This window comes from Rhinatrema bivittatum, unplaced genomic scaffold (assembly GCF_901001135.1).
Source record: "Rhinatrema bivittatum unplaced genomic scaffold, aRhiBiv1.1, whole genome shotgun sequence".
Classification (NCBI taxonomy): Eukaryota; Metazoa; Chordata; class Amphibia; order Gymnophiona; family Rhinatrematidae; genus Rhinatrema; species Rhinatrema bivittatum.
The window spans coordinates 114,104-134,733 of NW_021820835.1; the positions used below are offsets into that span (position 1 = coordinate 114,104).

Genomic DNA, 20,630 nt, shown 5'->3' on the forward strand with positions numbered 1-20,630 from the left:
ACAAGACTGGAGACAAGCAGATATGGTTCCTCTTCACAAAAAGAGAAGGCTGGGAATTACGGCTGGTTAGTCTGACTTCTGTGGTTAGTGAATGAATGGAATCGCTGCTAAAAAAAAAAAAAAAAGAGGACAGTGAATTACAAGATCTGAGGCAGCATGGTTTTACCAGAGGTAGGTCTTAACAGACAAATCTGATTAATTTCTGTGACTGGGTGACCAAAGAATTGGATTGGGGAGAGGGCTAGATGTAGTGTACTTGGATTTCAGCAAAAATTCCGACACAGTAACGCATAGGCAACTTATAAAGAAGTTGGACCAAGTTCCTGGAGGAGACGTCAATAAACTATTATTAACCAAGCAGACCTAAGAAATAGCCACTACGTCTCACTGCGCGATATTAGCATGGGAACTATTTTCTGAATAAGATCTTACCAGGTACTTGTGACCTAGATTGGCCACTGTTGGGTACTGGGCTCGATGGGCCCTTGGTCTGATCCAGTATGGCAAATTCTTAGGTTCTGAAACTGGGCACTCTTGGCATGGGCCCTACAGTGACCGACTGGGTTAGAAACCGGTTGACCGGAAGGCGACAAGAGATAGTAGAAAATGGAGTTCCCCATTACTAGCCGTGTGCCACAGGGATTAGTCCTGGGACTGATTCTTTTCAACATTTTTGTAAGCGACATTCCAGAGAGACTATCAGGAAAGGTTTGTCTTTTTGCAGATAATACCAAATTCTGCACCAGGGTAGACACCCAGGAAAGTATGGAAAATATGAGGAGGGATGTAGCGAAATTTGAGGAATGGTCCAGAGACTAGTAGCTAAGATTTAAAGCTAAGAAATGCAGAACCATGCATTTGGGCTGCAAAAAAAAAAAAAAAACCCCCCAAAAAAAACCAAAGGAGAGGTACAGTATAGGGATAAAATCTTAAGGCGTGTGGAAAAAGCAATGACAAAAGCCAGGAAGATGCTTGGGTGCACAGGGAAATGAATGGTTAGCAGAAAAAAAAAAGGAGGTAATATTGCTCTTACATAATTAGACTTCACTTGGAATACTGTGTACAGTTCTAGAGTATAAACAGGATGGAGCCGGTCCAGAGGGGGGCTACTAAAATGATCAGTGGTCTTCATTATAAAACATGGGGAGAAACTTAAAGATGTAATCATGCATACCCTAGAGCAGAGCTTTCCAAACTTTTCATGTTGGTGACACACTTTTTAGACAAACATAATTTCACGACACGGTAATTCAGTCTACTAGTAAACCAGAGGTTAAAGGTTAAACGAACGAAACATATTTTGACAATTTATGTATGTTTCCTTAAATATATACATAAATAAAATGTTTCACGACACAACCTATCTCATGAAAACCTTAAATTTATATTAAAAATATATATTCCAAGATTCATGTTATTGTTATAATTTATGAGAAACAATAATAAAACAAATTGTCGGTCTCCCACACACTCATCTCTCTCCTCCCCCCAGCACATGTCTGGCCCCCACACACTCATATCTCTCCCCCTCAAGCACATGTCTGTCCCCCCAGCACGTTTGCCCCCCACTCACTCATCTCTCTCCCCCCAGCACATGTCTGGCCCCCACACTCATGTACCTCGTCTTTTTGATTGTTGCCAGTTAAGTGCTTCACTCCCTTCCATGATCACCAGACACTGCTGCTTGCAGTCAGCACTCCTCATGGCCAGGCCTCATCGGCAGCAGCAGCCAATGCAAGGATGGCTGGGCTCGTTCCACCCACCAAGCCCCCCAAAAAAATGCGATTGACAGCAAAAATCACCCAATAATAAGCAACCCATAAACCGAAAAAAAAAAGTGAATCTCTAGAAAAAAAAAAGCCCAAACTCACATCAGAGTTGACCGGGCATGCGCGACACACCTGCACACTGCAGGCAACACACTAACGTGTCCCGACACACAGTTTGGAAAGCTCTGCCCTAGAGAAAAGGTGGGATAGGGAGATATAACGGAGAAGCCATGAATGCTATCAATAGAAAGGAGGCTCTGCAACGAGGGGTCATGGGATGAGGATGAAAGGGGGTATTCTTTTACAGAGAGGGGGGTGGATGCATGGAACGGGCCTCTCAGCGGAGATGGTGGAGACAAGGACAGCATCCAAATTCAAGAAAGCAGAAAGCCTTGGAAGGCTGAAGTGGTCTCACAAAATCTGTGACTTTTCGGTCTCTCTTGTATTATGTCAGTTTCCAGCTGCCTTTTTTAAGGAGATGTTTGAATTAGGTATGTTTTGTTGTACATCACCCAGGGTTTTGGAATGGGTGGTTTATAAATGAAAATAAATACAAATATAGGAAAAAGCACAAAGGGATTGTCGAGATGGGTAGATTGGACAGGCCGTATGAGCATCTGCCGTCGTGCTTCTAAATGCAGACTTTCTAGTTTTCTCCGGCTCCTGAAGGCAGAGATTACACAGCTGTCCTAGCAGGAGCCACCGTGACAGGGGCCCCTTGTCACTAGCGATGCAACGCGACTCGGGGCCATGGGGAAAACTCGCTCCCTCTTCTTCATACAAGCATAAAATGCAACACACACACACACACACACACAACCCCGCCACACCCCCACGCTGCCCTTGCGGGTGCAGGAATATGAATCTGGGCTTGTGGGATGGGGTAGGGGTACCTACAAATTCATCATCCTTGCCACATCCTGCAAAAAAGTGAGCCAATCACAAAGGACCCGTCAATTTCTGAAGTCTGTTGTCACATTAGCCTCATGAGCACTGTAGCTTACACAAAAGCATGGCCTTGATGGGGCATCAGTACGACTCGGTCTCATGAAAACTAGTCACTTGGTTCCTTCCCAGCCCTGTGCAGAGCACAAAGGAAAGGAAATATTTATCCTGCCTGGCAGGATTGGGAGTGCTAACGTCAGGGGAGAGGTGGCCCTATCAGATGGGATTTTTTTTTTTTTAAACAAGGAGCACCCAATGACTTGATTTAACTCATGGCAGCTGGGGGGCTTCCTGCCCTCGAGCCCAGGCTCACTGGGCTATGGCAACGGCCATCTGTACTTTGTGGGAGCCAAGTCAGTCTGTTCTGTATATCAGAAGGGGAGAAGCAGTGAACTGGTTTTGCTGAAATTCTCCACGCTGCATCTCTACTAAAAAGGTTGCCAGGGAATTCTGAGTTCAGTTCAGGTTGGCCTGCAAGGGCAGTGCATCGGGTGAGTATCTATGCTTCATCAGGAAAGGCATGAAGGCCCTTCTATCTGGTTAAGTGGGCTCTTACACGGGCCTTCGACATAGCCTAAAAACATAAGAACATTATTTATTATTATTTTTGGTTTTTTATATACCGATCTTCTTGCATTGGATGCAAATCAAACCGGTTTACAGTGAAACAATAAACTTGCCTAAGAGCATTACATGGAACGAAGAACATAGTACAAATAAGAGAGCTTGTGAGCATTACATAGAACGAAGAATATGGGTCAGACCAAGGGTCCATCAAGCACAGCATCCTGTTTCCAACAGTGGCCACTCCAGGCTACAAGAACCTGGCAAGTACCCAAAAACTAACAGGCCGATACAGTACAGTGAGCTCCGGCGGAGCGCACTGTTAACCTGCGTTTGGACGCGCTAGCTTTACCCCTTATTCAGTAAGGGGTAATAGCGCATCGAAAACGCGCATCCAACCCCCCCCCCCCCCCCCCGAAGCTAATAGCGCCCGCAACATGCAAATGCATGTTGCGGGCGCTATTAGTTATTCCCGCACGATTCACTAAGTGAAAAGTGCAGCCAAGCCGCACATTTTACTTTCAGAAATTAGCAACTACACAAAGGTAGGCATTAATTTCTGCCGGCACCGGGAAAGTGCACAGAAAAGCAGTAAAAACTGCTTTTCTGTGCGCTTTTCTGTACACCCTCCGACTTAATATCATGGCGATATTAAGTCGGAGGTCACAAAGTAAAAAATAATTTAAAAAAATTTTTTTTTAAATCGGCCGTGGCTCAAAAACCGGACGCTCAATTTTGCCGGCGTCCGGTTTCCGAACCTGTGGCTGTCAGCGGGTTTAAGAACCAACGCCGGCAAAATTGAGCGTCGGCTGTCAAACTCGCTGACAGTCGCCGCTCCTGTCAAAATAAGGCGCTAGGGACGCGCTAGTGTCCCTAGCGCCTCTTTTTACTGCAGGCCCTCATTTAAATACTGAATCGCGTGCACAGGAGAGTGGCCTGTGCGCTCGCCCGCGACTTTTACTGAATCGGCCCGTAAGTCTATTCCATGCTACTGTTGCTAGTAATAGCAGTGGCTATTTAAGTCAACTTAATTATTAGCAGGTAATGGACTTCTCCTCCAAGAACTTATCCAATCCTTTTTTAAACACAGCTACACTAACTGCACTAACCACATCCTCTGCTGACAACAGTTCACATAACTTTTGTTTTATTTCTGTATTATTTACTGTATATTATAACTAGTTGCTTTATTGTGATGTTGCCTCTTATTTGATGCTGCTACCACACTAAGCAACTCAGAAGAGCACTCAAGTTTGGGTTTTGGATCCAGTTTAGAGACCAAAGGAAGCCAAAAAGCACTCAGATGTTATGCAAAGCAAGAATTTCTATTGTCCAGCCCCCAAAATACAGCCTGGTTCATTTCCACCTCACAGAACCACCCAACAGCAAAACCAAAGAACGATCAACAACTTCCAGAGGAACCTGGAAAGGAGAGCAGCAGCCTAAGTCTCACACATGAAGACCGCTGGCAGCCAAACGCCACATATTCATGGTACTGTCCTTCATCTCACACCTTTGCTACACCTCTTCTTCCCCTCTTCTCAATATAATAATGGCAGTGCCCCCCTTCTCTCCATGTAATAATCGCATTATCCCCCACTTCCTCCCCAATCCCTCATGTAATAATGGTACTGCCTCTCTACTTCTCCCCATCCCTCATGTAATAATGGTACTGCCTCTCTACTTCTCCCCATCCCTCATGTAATAATGTACTGCCTCTCTACTTCTCCCCATCCCTCATGTAATAATGGTACTGCCTCTCTACTTCTCCCCATCCCTCATGTAATAAGGTACTGACTCTCTACTTCTCCCCATCCCTCATGTAATAATGGTACTGCCTCTACTTCTCCCCATCCCTCATGTAATAATGGTACTGCCTCTCTACTTCTCCCCATCCCTCATGTAATAATGTACTGCCTCTCTACTTCTCCCCATCCCTCATGTAATAATGGTACTGCCTCTCTACTTCTCCCCATCCCTCATGTAATAAGGTACTGCCTCTCTACTTCTCCCCATCCCTCATGTAATAATGGTACTGCCTCTCTACTTCTCCCCATCCCTCATGTAATAATGGTACTGCCTCTCTACTTCTCCCCATCCCTCATGTAATAATGGTACTGCCTCTCTACTTCTCCCCATCCCTCATGTAATAATGTATTGCCTCTCTACTTCTCCCCATCCCTCATGTAATAATGGTACTGCCTCTCTACTTCTCCCCATCCCTCATGTAATAATGGTACTGCCTCTCTACTTCTCCCCATCCCTCATGTAATAATGGTACTGCCTCTCTACTTCTCCCCATCCCTCATGTAATACTGGTACTGCCTCTCTACTTCTCCCCATCCCTCATGTAATACTGGTACTGCCTCTCTACTTCCCCCCATCCCTCATGTAATACTGGTACTGCCTCTCTACTTCTCCCCATCCCTCATGTAATACTGGTACTGCCTCTCTACTTCTCCCCATCCCTCATGTAATAATGGTACTGCCTCTCTACTTCTCCCCATCCCTCATGTAATAATGTACTGCCTCTCTACTTCCCCATCCCTCATGTAATGATGGTACTGCCTCTCTACTTCTCCCCATCCCTCATGTAATGATGGTACTGCCTCTCTACTTCTCCCCATCCCTCATGTAATGATGGTACTGCCTCTCTACTTCTCCCCATCCCTCATGTAATAAGGTACTGCCTCTCTACTTCTCCCCATCCCTCATGTAATAAGGTACTGCCTCTCTACTTCTCCCCATCCCTCATGTAATAAGGTACTGCCTCTCTACTTCTCCCCATCCCTCATGTAATAATGGTACTGCCTCTCTACTTCTCCCCATCCCTCATGTAATAATGGTACTGCCTCTCTACTTCTCCCCATCCCTCATGTAATACTGGTACTGCCTCTCTACTTCCCCCCATCCCTCATGTAATACTGGTACTGCCTCTCTACTTCCCCATCCCTCATGTAATGATGGTACTGCCTCTCTTCTTTCCCATCCCTCATGTAATGATGGTACTGCCTCTCTTCTTCTCCCCATCCCTCATGTAATGATGGTACTGCCTCTCTTCTTCTCCCCATCCCTCATGTAATGATGGTACTGCCTCTCTGCTTCCCCATTCCTCACTGGGAGCCAGTGAAGGTGTTGTAGAACCGGGGTGATGTGGTCGCGCTTGTGGGTGTTGGTTAAGATCCGGGCAGCAGCGTTTTGGAGAAGTTGGAGTGGTTGCAGCGTGTTTTTGGGTAGTCCAAGGAGAAGCGCATTGCAGTAGTCAATTTTGGATAGAATGAAGGCTTGTAGAATAGTGCGGAAGTCATTGAGGTGTAATAGGGGTTTCAGTTTTTTAAGTAGATTAAGCTTGAAATAACAGGCTTTGATTGTATTATTGATTAATTTTTTGAGGGTGAAATGGTTGTCAATGGTAATGCCGAGGCTGCGTACCTGTTGGTTATAGGCTGTGGAGGATAGGGGGGTGTTTGATAGAAGGGGTGGGGTAATGTTTTGAGGAGCAATGTGGAGAAGCTCTGTTTTGGCTGTGTTAAGAGCAAGGGAATTGTTTGTCAGGAGAGTGTTAATGAGAGGTAAGGTGGATTTCCAAGTTTCAGTGGCTTTGAGGAGTGTGTTGTGCATAGGTATGAGAATTTGCACATCATCTGCATAGATGAAGTGTGGAAGGCCGAGGTTGGATAGTAGGTTACATAGGGGAAGGAAATAGATGTTGAACAAGGTGGAGGAGAGGGAGGAGCCTTGTGGAACACCTTGGGATAGAGGGATAGGTTTGGATGTGTGGTTGCCTATTTGAACGCTGTATTGTCGGTCCTGTAGGTAAGATTGGAACCATTGGAGGGCTGTATGAGTGATGCCAATGTCAGTAAGGCGTTTTATTAGTATTTTGTGGTTGACCGTATCAGATGCGGAGGAAATGTCAAGGAGGATCAGGATGTGTGAAAGACCTTTGTCGAGGCTTTTAAGGATGTAGTCAGACAGTGAGACAAGTAGGGTCTCGGTACTGTGATGTCTACGGAATCCATATTGTGATTGCGATAGTATGTTGTTTTCGTCAAGGAAATTGGTTAGTTGACGATTGACTGACTTTTCTAATATTTTTGTTAGAAGAGGAAGGTTTGAGATAGGACGGTAGTTGGCAGGGTCTGAGGGATCAAGTGTGGGTTTGATGGTACTGCCTCTCTTCTTCTCCCATCCCTCACGTAATGATGGTACTGCCGCTCTTCTTCTCCCATTCCTCACGTAATGATGGTACTGCCGCTCTTCTTCTCCCATCCCTCACGTAATGATGGTACTGCCGCTCGTCTTCTCCCATCCCTCACGTAATGATGGTACTGCCGCTCGTCTTCTCCCATTCCTCACGAAATGATGGTACTGCCGCTCGTCTTCTCCCATTCCTCACGAAATGATGGTACTGCCGCTCTTCTTCTCCCATCCCTCACGTAATGATGGTACTGCCGCTCTTCTTCTCCCATCCCTCACGTAATGATGGTACTGCCGCTCTTCTTCCCATTCCTCACGTAATGATGGTACTGCCGCTCTTCTTCTCCCATTCCTCACGAAATGATGGTACTGCCGCTCTTCTCCCATTCCTCACGAAATGATGGTACTGCCGCTCTTCTTCCCCCACCCCTCATGTAATAATGCAGGGGTGGCAACTCCAGTCTTCCAGAGCCACAAACAGACCAGGTTTTCAGGATATCCAAAATGAACATGCGTGAGATAGATCTGCATGCACTACCTCCATTGTATGCAAACCTCTCTCACACATATTCATTGTGGATAGCCTGAAAACCAGTCTATTGTGGCTCTTGAGGACCAGCCCTATAATAATGGTAATGTACCTCTTCTACCTCCATCCCCTATATAATAATGATACTGCCCCCACCCCATGTAATGTAATGTAATAAAATACTGGCCCCACTTCCTCCCCCATATAATGATACTGCCCACTTTCTCCCCATGATAATTCTACCCTCCTACTTCCTCCTTCACCTTCTCTCTACCGCCCCCCAATATTTATGGTACAGCCCCGCCCACCTGCACCCTCTCTTTCCCCCTTCCACCTGAATTTATGGTACAGCCCTCTCTCTCCTCCTGTCCCGCCCCCGCCTTGAATTCATGGTATTGCCCCCCCCCCTTCCCTCTCCCACTCCCTGCTCCCTCTTACCATACATGGTATCCTCCATGGCCACGAGCCCGGGGTGCGGTTCCAGAATCTGCTCTGCCTCGCGCAAACACCGTTGCAGCCCCCCCAAGACCGGAACGAGCTAGTGGAGGGGGAACTCCCCCCTATCCTCCCTCCGCCAATCAGCGTGGGCGGGCCGGCGCGAGCGCAGCTCTCCCCGCGGCGTCAGGGCCCGCGCGCGCCCTCGCGTCCCGTCGGCTTGCTTTCCCTGGCCGGCCGCACCGCAGCCAATCGGGAGCCTGGACGGGCGGGGTCTCTGAAGCGGGTCACGCTCTGCGTCACCTATGTGGAGGCGGCCGCGGACGAAAGGGGGCGTGGCGTTGGAGATGACTCCTGGGGATGGAATGTTGGGAGACAATGGGACTGAGGGGAGCCAATGGTGGAGAGGCAGCGTATGGTGAAAGCCAATGGCGGAGGGAGGGAGGTGGGTCCGACGGCGGAGAGTTTCATCTTCCCTAGGGCGTCTGGAGTCTGGACGTCGTCTGGGAGACGGGCCCAAAGTGGGAAGTGTTCTTTTCCCTGGGATTTGCACGCTGCTGCTCGCTTTCTTTCAAGTGATTACGGTGTCCTTTGCCCTGGAGAGCTAACAGGAGCCAGCAGTGCGCAGGGCCTTCATGCAAAAGAACTGAGTTTACAGGGGAGTTGGACAATATGGGGAAAGGCCGCCTCTACATACAGAGTGCAAGGGCTGAAAATAGCGGGAGAATCACGCAAAACACAGTGTAGGGACTAAAAATACCAGAGAGAGATTCCGGCAAAATGCAGAGAGCGCCGGGACTGAAAATACCAGAGGGAGATTACGGCAAAACGCAGAGAGCGCGGGGGCTGGAAATACCAGAGGGAGATTCCGGCAAAACGCAGAGAGCGTGGGGACTAAAAATACCAGCGGGAGATTCCGGTTAAACGCAGAGAGCGCCGGGGCTCGAAATACCAGAGGGAGATTCCTCCAAAACGCAGAGAGCGGGAGAGCTGAAAATACCAGAGGGAGATTCCTGCAAAACTCAGAGAGCGCGGGAGCTGAAAATACCAGAGGGAGATTCCTCCAAAACGCAGAGAGCGCGAGAGCTGAAAATACCAGAGGGAGATTCCGGCAAAACGCAGAGAGCGCGGGAGCTGAAAATACCAGAGGGAGATTCCGGCAAAACGCAGAGAGCGCGGGGACTCGAAATACCAGAGGGAGATTCCTCCAAAACGCAGAGAGCGCGAGAGCTGGAAATACCAGAGGGAGATTCCGGCAAAACGCAGAGAGCGCGGAGGCTGGAAATACCGGAGGGAGATGCCGGCAAAACGCAGAGAGCACGGGAGCTGGAAATCCCGGAGGGAGACTCCGGCAAAACGCAGAGAGCGCGGAGCCTGGAAATACCGGAGGGAGATTCCTGCAAAACGTAGAGAGCGCGGAGGCTGGAAACACCGGAGGGAGATTCCGGCAAAACTCAGAGAGTGCGGGAGCTGGAAATGCCGGCGGGAGACTCCGGCAAAACGCAGAGAGCGCGGAGGTGGAAACGCCGGAGGGAGATTCCGGCAAAACGCAGAGAGGGCGGAGGCTGGAAACGCCGGCGGGAGATTCCGGCAAAACGCAGAGAGCGCGGGGGCTGGAAATGCCGGAGGGAGACTCCGGCAAAACTCAGAGAGTGCGGGAGCTGGAAACGCCGGAGGGAGACTCCGGCAAAACGCAGAGAGCGCGGAGGTGGAAACGCCGGAGGGAGATTCCGGCAAAACGCAGAGAGCGCGGAGGTGGAAACGCCGGAGGGAGATTCCGGAAAAACGCAGAGAGCGCGGGGGCTGGAAACGCCAGAGGGAGACTCCGGCAAAACGCAGAGAGCGCGGGGGCTGGAAATGCCGGAGGGAGACTGGTGAAATTCAGAGATGCTGGTTTCTCAGTAAATATCACTTGTGTCTATCATCTCAGGCTCTCTGGATGAGCAGGGTCTTAATGAAGCTTTGCACAGATTTGCTTGACTCTTTTCCAAGTTGGATTGGGTTTTGTAGTCTCAGTCACTAAAGCTGTCCCTGTGGATGTGGCTAGCATAGGTCATTTGCTGATGTTTCTCGAGCAATGGGCCACCACATGTCAGTGTCTCCTCTCAGTGGTTAGATAGGCAGTGGGGAGCATGTGCTGAGAACCCAGGCAGAGGCTGTTCTTGGCTATCATTTACTTTTGCCATTTTTCCACTAAAAGACATGTACATCCCTGAGATTATAGGAGCTCAACATTACCTAGTGTTTTGGAGCATGTGTAGGCGGTCTCTGCTGGAATAGCAGGGGGTGCTGCAGGGCAGGAGTGAGGTGCATTGGCAGAGCTGTGTGTGGGGGTCTCAGTACTGGAGTAGCAGGAGGTGCTGCAGGGCAGGAGTGAGGTGCACTGGTAGAGCTGTGTGTGAGGGTCTCAGTACTGGAATAGCAGGGGGTGCTGCAGGGCAGGAGTGAGGTGCATTGGCAGAGCTGTGTGTGGGGGTCTCAGTACTGGAGTAGCAGGAGGTGCTGCAGGGCAGGAGTGAGGTGCACTGGTAGAGCTGTGTGTTTGGGCAGATCTCAGTACTGGAATAGGAGGTGCTGCAGGGCAGGAGTGAGGTGCATTGGCAGAGCTGTGTGTGGGGGTCTCAGTACTGGAATAGCAGGAGGTGCTGCAGGGCAGGAGTGAGGTGCATTGGCAGAGCTGTGTGTGGGGGTCTCAGTACTGGAATAGCAGGAGGTGCTGCAGGGCAGGAGTGAGGTGCATTGGCAGAGCTGTGTGTGGGGGTCTCAGTACTGGAATAGCAGGAGGTGCTGCAGGGCAGGAGTGAGGTGCATTGGCAGAGCTGTGTGTGGGGGTCTCAGTACTGGAATAGCAGGAGGTGCTGCAGGGCAGGAGTGAGGTGCATTGGCAGAGCTGTGTGTGGGGGTCTCAGTACTGGAATAGCAGGAGGTGCTGCAGGGCAGGAGTGAGGTGCATTGGCAGAGCTGTGTGTGGGGGTCTCAGTACTGGAATAGCAGGAGGTGCTGCAGGGCAGGAGTGAGGTGCATTGGCAGAGCTGTGTGTGGGGGTCTCAGTACTGGAATAGCAGGAGGTGCTGCAGGGCAGGAGTGAGGTGCATTGGCAGAGCTGTGTGTGAGGGTCTCAGTACTGGAATAGCAGGAGGTGCTGCAGGGCAGGAGTGAGGTGCATTGGCAGAGCTGTGTGTGAGGGTCTCAGTACTGGAATAGCAGGAGGTGCTGCAGGGCAGGAGTGAGGTGCACTGGTAGAGCTGTGTGTGAGGATCTCAGTACTGGAGTAGCAGGAGGTGCTGCAGGGCAGGAGTGAGGTGCACTGGTAGAGCTGTGTGTGAGGGTCTCAGTACTGGAGTAGCAGGAGGTGCTGCAGGGCAGGAGTGAGGTGCATTGGCAGAGCTGTGTGTGAGGGTCTCAGTACTGGAATAGCAGGAGGTGCCGCAGGGCAGGAGTGAGGTGCATTGGCAGAGCTGTGTGTGAGGGTCTCAGTACTGGAATAGCAGGAGGTGCTGCAGAGCAGGAGTGAGGTGCACTGGTAGAGCTGTGTGTTTGGGCAGATCTCAGTTCTGGAATAGCAGGAGGTGCTGCAGGGCAGGAGTGAGGTGCATTGGCAGAGGTGAGTCTGAGGGTCTCAGTACTGGAATAGCAGGGTAATTCTCATTTATTTATAAAACAACAACATACTTAGATTATTTACAAGAACACATATAAAGCAGTCTGAAATCATCATTACATGGCATGTGTTCCTTTAAGATCTAGGTAATGCTCTCCAGATTCGGGGGCTGTACCGCTCTTTTTCTCTGTCCCTGATTTCCCAGACTGAGGACACCACTTCTTTAACCAGGGTGTGAATTTTCCTTAATACCTAATGCACACCGAGCCAGCCCTATTTTGCCCTTTATAACTGTGGTGATCAGCCACCAGAGTGTGAGCTCATTGATGCCATGGATCCTATCCGGATACCCAGTACATGAGGGGATACCTAAATGTTTTATGGCCTCTGCCCACCCTGCATTACTGAAAGGGCAGCTCACAACCAGGTGCCCACTGATTGCTTCTGTGTGGCACAGGTAGAATTAACCCTCAGCCTCATGTTAGCACGGACGCTGCGTCGCCATAGGAAGTCCCACACAGGCGGTGGTATCCTTAGGGAGAATTTCATTGTAATACTCTCAAGGGCACTGTGGCAAGGCAAGGTCATCGTAGATAACACAGCTCTCTCCTGAACAGGGAGGTCACTTCATCTGCTAAGATATGCCGGGCTGCTATGTATCTTATGAGAGCTTGAACGTGGGGCGGGCGGTGGCCTTGTCCTCTTGATGGGCGCTATCCTATAGCCTTCTGCTCATGGCGTGACCCATCTAGATAGGATGCGCTGCCACGGACAGAGCCCAAAACGCAGACAGTGTTTCAAGCTGAATAAAACGTACATAATGGCACAAACAGCACAGGGTTTATCATGTTTAAGCCCCCCTCGGTTTTTTTGCAAGCAGACGAGGCTCGTCTGCACCCTTTGGATATTGCACCCCCAAAATACACAATTTCCAGTACAATGCTAAAGCCCTATTTTCGTATGTAGCTGATCTCACAAAAACATCATCCCCCACCAATCCCCGATGAGGATTCCAAAGTCAAATGTGACGAACTCGCCCACGTCTTCAATGATAAATTTGCTAAATCCTTCTACGCTTCCCCTCATCCTCCCCCCACACGTACTCCCTCCCTAAAAACCCAAACGCTATCTTCGACTCTCTTGACCTCACCTCCTCATCTGAAATTGAAACCATCCTAGAGAAACGAAACCCTTCTTCTCACCCTTCCGACACAATTCCCACTAAATACCTCGTATCAATCCCGAACACAATTGCCAAACCCCTCGCCAAGATAATCAACTGCTCACTCTCTCTAGGTAAAGTCCTGGACTCCCTGAAACAGGCCATAGTCAAACCAACCCTAAAAAAACCTAACCTCGAGCCATCTGATCCATCTAACTATCGGCCCATCTCTAACCGCCCTTTCCTCACAAAAGTCATGGAAAAAATCGTCAGCACCCAACTCTCAGACCACTTAGAAAACCACAGTATTCTTTTCCCCTCCCAATTTGGTTTCCGTAAGTTCTTCAGTACGGAAACCCTCCTAATCTCCCTCACAGACACCCTTCTCAAAGGACTCGACCATGGCCAATCCTACATTCTCACCTTGCTTGACATATCGTCCGCCTTCGATACCATAAGCCATGACATCCTAATTAACCGACTCATAGAAATCGGCATTACAGGAACAGCCCTGCACTGGTTTAAATCCTACCTCGAGAACCGACACTATAAAGTCAGAATTGGTAACACGGAATCCACCCCCATCCATCTAACTCAAGGTGCCCCCAAGGCTCTTCCCTATTTTCCACCCTATTCAACATATACCTACTGCCCCTTTGACAGCTCCTCTCTGATCTTGGCCTCCCTCACTTCATTTATGCTGACGATGTTCAAATCCTCATCTGCATACAAGAATCACTATCCAAGTCCCTTAAGACCTGGGAAAAATGCCTCACCTCAATAAACCACCTCCTCACAAACCTGCACCTTGCCCTAAACTCATCAAAAACTGAGCTCCTCCTCATCTCTCCCCACCACAATTTAATGCCTTCCCCCGACATCAACCACCTCCACTCCTCTACCTCCTTCCCCCAACATGTACGAGACCTTGGCGTCACCATTGACAACCAACTGAACCTGAAAAACGTCATCAGCTCAACCACAAAAGAATATTTCTTTAAACTCTATGTCCTCAAAAAACTTAAACCACTCCTCCACTTTAATGATTTCCGCACAGTTTTGCAGACCACAATTTCTCTAAATTTGACTATTGTAACTCCTTACGCCTAGGCCTTCCCACCGCAACCATTAAACCTCTCCAGATGCTGCAAAATGCCTCCGCCAGAATTCAAACTAACACACGCAAATCTGACCATATTAATCCCATCCTCAAAGATCTCCACTGGCTCCCAATCTCATTCCGAATTCTCTTCAAGAACCTCTCAATTATACACAAAACCCTACACAACTGCAATAGACACTGGTTAGACGACTCCCTTCGCTTCCACACTTCCAACCGACCCACTAGATTAGCTTACCAAGGAACCCTATACACACCCTCCCCCAAGGCCACCCACCTCTCCTCCACAAAAGCTCGGGCGCTATCGATTGCAGGTCCCACCCTTTGGAACTCCATGCCGCCCGACCTCCGTCTAGAACTATGCACCCAGAAATTCAAGAAAAAAGCTAAAGACCTGGCTCTTTAAACAGGCCTTTCCTGAATAGCCTCTATCTCTTTAACGCTCTTTCAACACTACCCTACTTTCAAACAGATCCCTCCCCCCCCCCTTGCCTCTTCTGTCTCCTTGAAACCTTCACTAGCATACTTGATCCTTGTATTGTACAATACAGACTTTTTGCCTTATAACAACCTCCCCTTCCATTCTATTTTGCTCTCACCATTATCATAACTACCCCTCCCCCCCAAATCGGATCCTCTCCCCTTCTACCATTGTATATCTGTAGTGCTGTAAAATATGGTATTTTGCATATAGTATTTAGTATGGAGTATGTGGTATATTGTATATAGAACTACCGTTACCCCCTTATCATACCTTTATGTTATGCTTTTTCCAAGTTACCACTCCCTACATTCCTTGTATTAAGTTAAGTTCCCTGTAAACAGATATTACGTTTAGAGGAGAGTATTCAGTCTTTTAAGAAGCAACTAAAAACATGGCTGTACACTCAAGCTTTCACCACGACAGTATGATTCCAATAGACTCTCCCTGGGAACTAAAATATGGCTACGAGATTTTTATTTTATTAACCCTATTGTTAGTTTGATATTGAATGATTTGTATGTATTTTATTATTTTTTAACTGATTACTGTATAATTTTATGTTATTATTTATAGGGTTTTATTTTTAGCTGAGTTTATTTTATTTTTACGATATTTTATTTGTTTTTAGGACATGTCGTTAAAGACAGTCTGTTGTTTTATTGTAAACAGACGAAGTGTACACAATATGTTTGGTATATAAAAATGTTTAAATAAATAAATAAATAAATGATGTTCCTACGAATACCGGTGTATAAAAGCTTCTAAATAAATAAAAATAAATAAAAGCAGTTTGTAGAACAGGCCTGCAGCCCGACCCCAAGGTTCTGAGGCAGTGGAAATGTGAAACTTAAATCCAGAAACAAAGGTGAAAGAAGAGTCTTAGTAATGCGGACTTTAGTTCACTTTGGAGTTTGAACCTTTTCTGACTTTTCTATGTTGATTCTTGGTTTTCTTCTATTCTATTGGCTTCCTTTACTTTTCTGGTAATGTGCAATCCCTGCTTGCCATTTTAATGAATATTATCCTGGGTAGTTGTTCACAATAATAGTACTCCTTGAAAAGACTTGCCCAGTATACCTAGTATTATATGAGAAACATAGTACTTTCATACTGGTCTCTCTTTGTTCTTATCTTTACATGTTATACCACTATTATGTAATTACTTGACTCTGAAAGATAACATATGTGATCTTGCTATTATGAAGTAGGTCCTTCTTATAACGCAGGTATCTGTATAGCTCCATTATAGAGCTAATAGCTACCTAGTGAAAATTAGTTAGGATGTTATTATTTGTCAATTCATGAGTGCATGACGAGTCTCATTTACTTTAAGGGGGAATCTAGAGGGATAACACATACACAAGGTTAGTTGTTAGCTTACATATTTAGCTCATTTGCTATAGTCACTTTTCATCTACCGTCTCCCACCGGGCGGGCGCTCTCAGACCTGGAGTTTGGAACAAAGCACATGCTGTCACCTTAATGTTACCTGCAGACGTCTTCCCTCCAGGGATCCCTTGCATGGCCTTATGGGATCTATAATGAAGACATGTGACAGGACACCGAATGGACCGTCTTGCCTGACTCCTGACTGGACCTTAAAGCCTTCTCCCAGCCACCCATTCACGATAGGGACACCATGCGCAGAGTGATCAAGACAGGACACCCATTTAACAGAGGTCCCAGGAATACCACAATGTCTCAGAGCTGAGACCCCCTGCTCTGGCTGGGGGTCCCAGCTGAGTTTCTTGCCTCTCATCAGGGGCTTCCTCCTGGGGGTCATTCAGCGTGAGGGGGGCTGAGGACAGACAGTGCCCATCCACGTGGCCGTGCACTCAGCACTGGTGTAGCCAGTCTGTTCACATCTCCCACCCTTTACATATTTGCAGGTTGAGCGGAAATGCTCTGTAGAGCCCCATTTAAGACATTTTTTTAAATCTGCCTCTCTCCCTTCTGGTCATGAAGCTGTTAGGCAGGGGCTGCATGCAGCCATCAGCCAGTGGGAGGCGAAACCACTGCTCTCCAGCCTGCAGGGCAGAACCCCCGAGTCCAGCACAGGCCATGGCTCTCCCAGCACCGTGCAGTATCTCCACAGCCAGGTGCGCACCTCGCTGGGCTCGATGGCCTCAGTTTTAAAGTGCACCTTCACCGTTCTCACAGCGCTCGGGAAATGCTTCCACTCTGGGGGTGTCCCTTCACCTTTTCATACCGGTTCCAGGAGGCCAGTAAGTGATTCCCAGCTCTGAATGCCACATCGACCCGGGAGCTTCCTGGGGTATGGATTGAAGCCTTCACACGCTGGAGGGGGACTTTAAGCTTTTCTGTAATAAAACTTTCCCGACACAATCTCAGCCCAGAGGAGCAGCAGTGAGTCCCACGGTGAAATCTCACCAACTATCTTGCTCTGTTTTGCTGTTTTCCAGGCTGATTCTGTTGCTTAAACAGGTCAGAAAATAAAAGTTTACTTGCTGTTTGCTGCCCTGGGTTTTGTCCTTCCGCTTCCTCCTGAATATTTGCTCTGGTTACCAGCACCGTCTCTTGTCTTTGGCTTCCTGCTTTTCTATCTTTCAAGGTGTTTTCTCCAGTTCCAGGCACAATTTCTGGACTTTAACTTACATTTTTCAAGGTATTTTCACCATTTTCATGCAAACTTTCTTCCAGCTGCATGCACTCAGCTGCAGCCATGCCTGTGACCTCTGTGCACTGAGCTGCCATTCCTCACACCACCAGAGCAGTAGGGGTGCTGCAGGGCAGGAGTGAGGTGCATTGGCAGAGCTGTGTGTGAGGGTCTCAGTACTGGAATAGCAGAGGATGCTGCAGGGCAGGAGTAAGGTGCAGTGGCAGAGCTGTGGGTGAGGGTCTCAGTACTGGAATAGCAGGGGGTGCCGCAGGGCAGGAGCGAGGTGCATTGGCAGAGCTGTGTGTGAGGGTCTCAGTACTGGAATAGCAGAGGATGCTGCAGGGCAGGAGTGAGGTGCATTGGCAGAGCTGTGTGTGAGGGTCTCAGTACTGGAATAGCAGAGGATACTGCAGGGCAGGAGTAAGGTGCATTGGCAGAGCTGTGTGTGAGGGTCTCAGTACTGGAATAGCAGAGGATGCTGCAGGGCAGGAGTAAGGTGCATTGGCAGAGCTGTGTGTGAGGGTCTCAGTACTGGAATAGCAGAGGATGCTGCAGGGCAGGAGTGAGGTGCATTGGCAGAGCTGTGTGTGTGAGGGTCTCATTACTGGAATAGCAGAGGATGCTGCAGGGCAGGAGTAAGGTGCATTGGCAGAACTGTGTGTGAGGGTCTCAGTACTGGAATAGCAGGAGGTGCTGCAGGGCAGGAGTGAGGTGCATTGGCAGAGTTGTGTGTGAGGGTCTCAGTCCTGGAATAGCAGGGGGTGCTGCAGGGCAGGAGTGAGGTGCATTGGCAGAGCTGTGTGTGAGGGTCTCAGGATTGAATAGCAGGGGGTGCTGCAGGGCAGGAGTGAGGTGCATTGGCAGAGCTGTGTGTGAGGGTCTCAGTACTGGAATAGCAGGAGGTGCTGCAGGGCAGGAGTGAGGTGCATTGGCAGAGCTGTGTGTGAGGGTCTCAGGATTGAATAGCAGGGGGTGCTGCAGGGCAGGAGTGAGGTGCATTGGCAGAGCTGTGTGTGAGGGTCTCAGTACTGGAATAGCAGGGGGTGCTGCAGGGCAGGAGTGAGGTGCATTGGCAGAGCTGTGTGTGAGGGTCTCAGTACTGGAATAGCAGGAGGTGCTGCAGGGCAGGAGTGAGGTGCATTGGCAGAGCTGTGTGTGAGGGTCTCAGTACTGGAATAGCAGGGGGTGCTGCAGGGCAGGAGTGAGGTGCATTGGCAGAGCTGTGTGTGAGGGTCTCAGTACTGGAATAGCAGGGGGTGCTGCAGGGCAGGAGTGAGGAGCATTGGCAGAGCTATGTGTGAGGGACTCAGTACTGGAATAGCAGGGGGTGCTGCAGGGCAGGAGTGAGATGCATTGGCAGAGCTGTGTGTGAGGGTCTCAGTACTGGAATAGCAGGAGGTGCTGCAGGGCAGGAGTGAGGTGCATTGGCAGAGCTGTGTGTGAGGGTCTCAATACTGGAATAGCAGGGGGTGCTGCAGGGCAGGAGTGAGGTGCATTGGCAGAGCTGTGTGTGAGGGTCTCAGTACTGGAATAGCAGGGGGTGCTGCAGGGCAGGAGTGAGGAGCATTGGCAGAGCTATGTGTGAGGGACTCAGTACTGGAATAGCAGGAGGTGCTGCAGGGCAGGAGTGAGGTGCATTGGCAGAGCTGTGTGTGAGGGACTCAGTACTGGAATAGCAGGGGGTGCTGCAGGGCAGGAGTGAGGTGCATTGGCAGAGCTGTGTGTGAGGGTCTCAGTACTGGAATAGCAGGAGGTCCTGCAGGGCAGGAGTGAGGAGCATTGGCAGAGCTATGTGTGAGGGACTCAGTACTGGAATAGCAGGGGGTGCTGCAGGGCAGGAGTGAGATGCATTGGCAGAGCTGTGTGTGTGTGGTGGGGGTTGTCTCAGTGCTAGAAGAGCAGGGGGGTGTTTTTCTATTAATTGTCATTAAGTTTCTGCATGACCTTTTCCTCCTTGGTTTGCAGGGTGGGGGGGGTTATTGTACAGTCTGTACCCGGCGAAGGTGGTGAAGCTATTCACCTTTCAGCACCCACTTGGGATGAGAAATGCAAGGGGTAAGCATGACGTCCAGGGCCCTGTCAGGAAACACCTCTCCTCTGGGCCTGGAGTGTCTCACATGCTCTCGCTTGGCCTCGCTTCTTCCTATTTATAGACCTGATCTGCACTCTTGCCATGATAAACATCTTGGCGGCCCTCGCTGAGTGACCACTTCTGACCAGTGGTGGCGGAGGGCGGCATGCTGAGCCGCCGGACCACGTCCCGGCATCTCAGCGCCCTGGCTGTGCTGCTGAAGTGGCTGCCGACGTGTTTTTCACACCCTGAGCGCCCCGTGTCACGATGACCTGGGCGCCCTTCTGAAGGCTGGGTTTCCAAAGCGTCCCTTGGGCTCTTCCCTCTCTCGGCTGTCGTCTAAACGGGCCCTGCGCGGGCCTCCAGACCTTGGCATTTGGCCTGTCCTCTTCACCTGCCGGACACTGGCCCCAAGTAGAATGTCGTTCCCCCCCCCCCGATCTCCTCGCCCGGTACATCGCCTTCTCCCTCCGACTTCCTGGATCGCTCGGGCCTTCCAGGCTGGTTCATTCTGTACCGGACCTGGGTGCTCCCTCGCCCACCGCCGTCCTTAATGTCTTCACCAGGACGCCTTGGCCCTTTTTACTCCGGAAGATTCTTGTCTTCCCCAACTCTTACGATGGCTCTTCAATCTTCACGCCACACAACCGTGGCTCAGCCAGCGGGCCCGGCGACCCTGAACGTACTTTGCGCAGTCAATTTAATTAGATGACAGTGCAGCCGTGGAGTTTGATCGTGTCTCACTTTGCTTCCTACCTCCTTGTAAAGATTCCCCTTGTGGCCCTTGGAGGTTGATGAGAAGTTTTTTTGCTTGGGACATAGGTTCACAGGCTCTGTGGACAGGTGGATTTGTGGTACTCTGTTGGGGGGGGAGGGGCCCACACTCAGCCATTCATGCATGCAGCCGGCACCTGAGAAGTCTGACCGATGACCCTAGCCCACCCCTCTCCCGGACAGCAGCGTTCGGGCTCCGAGGCTGTAACGCTGCTCTGCAAACTGGTGCAATGCTTTGAGGTGAAGTGGTTCTTAGAGGAACAAGTGCACGATGGCGGCAGCAAAAGGGTTCGCTCAGCCTGCCCATGCCTGCTGTCACAGGTCTTCCCTCATCTGTGCTCTTCTCCTTCCCCGAG

The 20,630-nt window shown here is 49.6% G+C and overlaps 1 protein-coding gene across 2 annotated transcripts in view; it reads right to left on the reverse strand.

Moving 5' to 3' along the window:
• LOC115082193 (cytohesin-2) overlaps positions 1–17,090 on the reverse strand; it is a 46,255-nt gene extending 29,165 nt beyond the window's left edge. The window contains exon 1 of one of the 2 annotated variants that reach the window (XM_029586444.1): positions 17,009–17,090. Coding sequence is in view for 1 of the 2 variants with exons in the window: in XM_029586443.1 (XP_029442303.1) it covers positions 8,446–8,464 (19 nt within the window). In the remaining variant the exon portion in view is untranslated. Of the gene's footprint in view, positions 1–8,445; positions 8,705–17,008 lie in introns of those variants that run through there. The other variant, XM_029586443.1, reaches the window with a different exon arrangement.
• Positions 17,091–20,630: the final 3,540 nt, after the last annotated feature.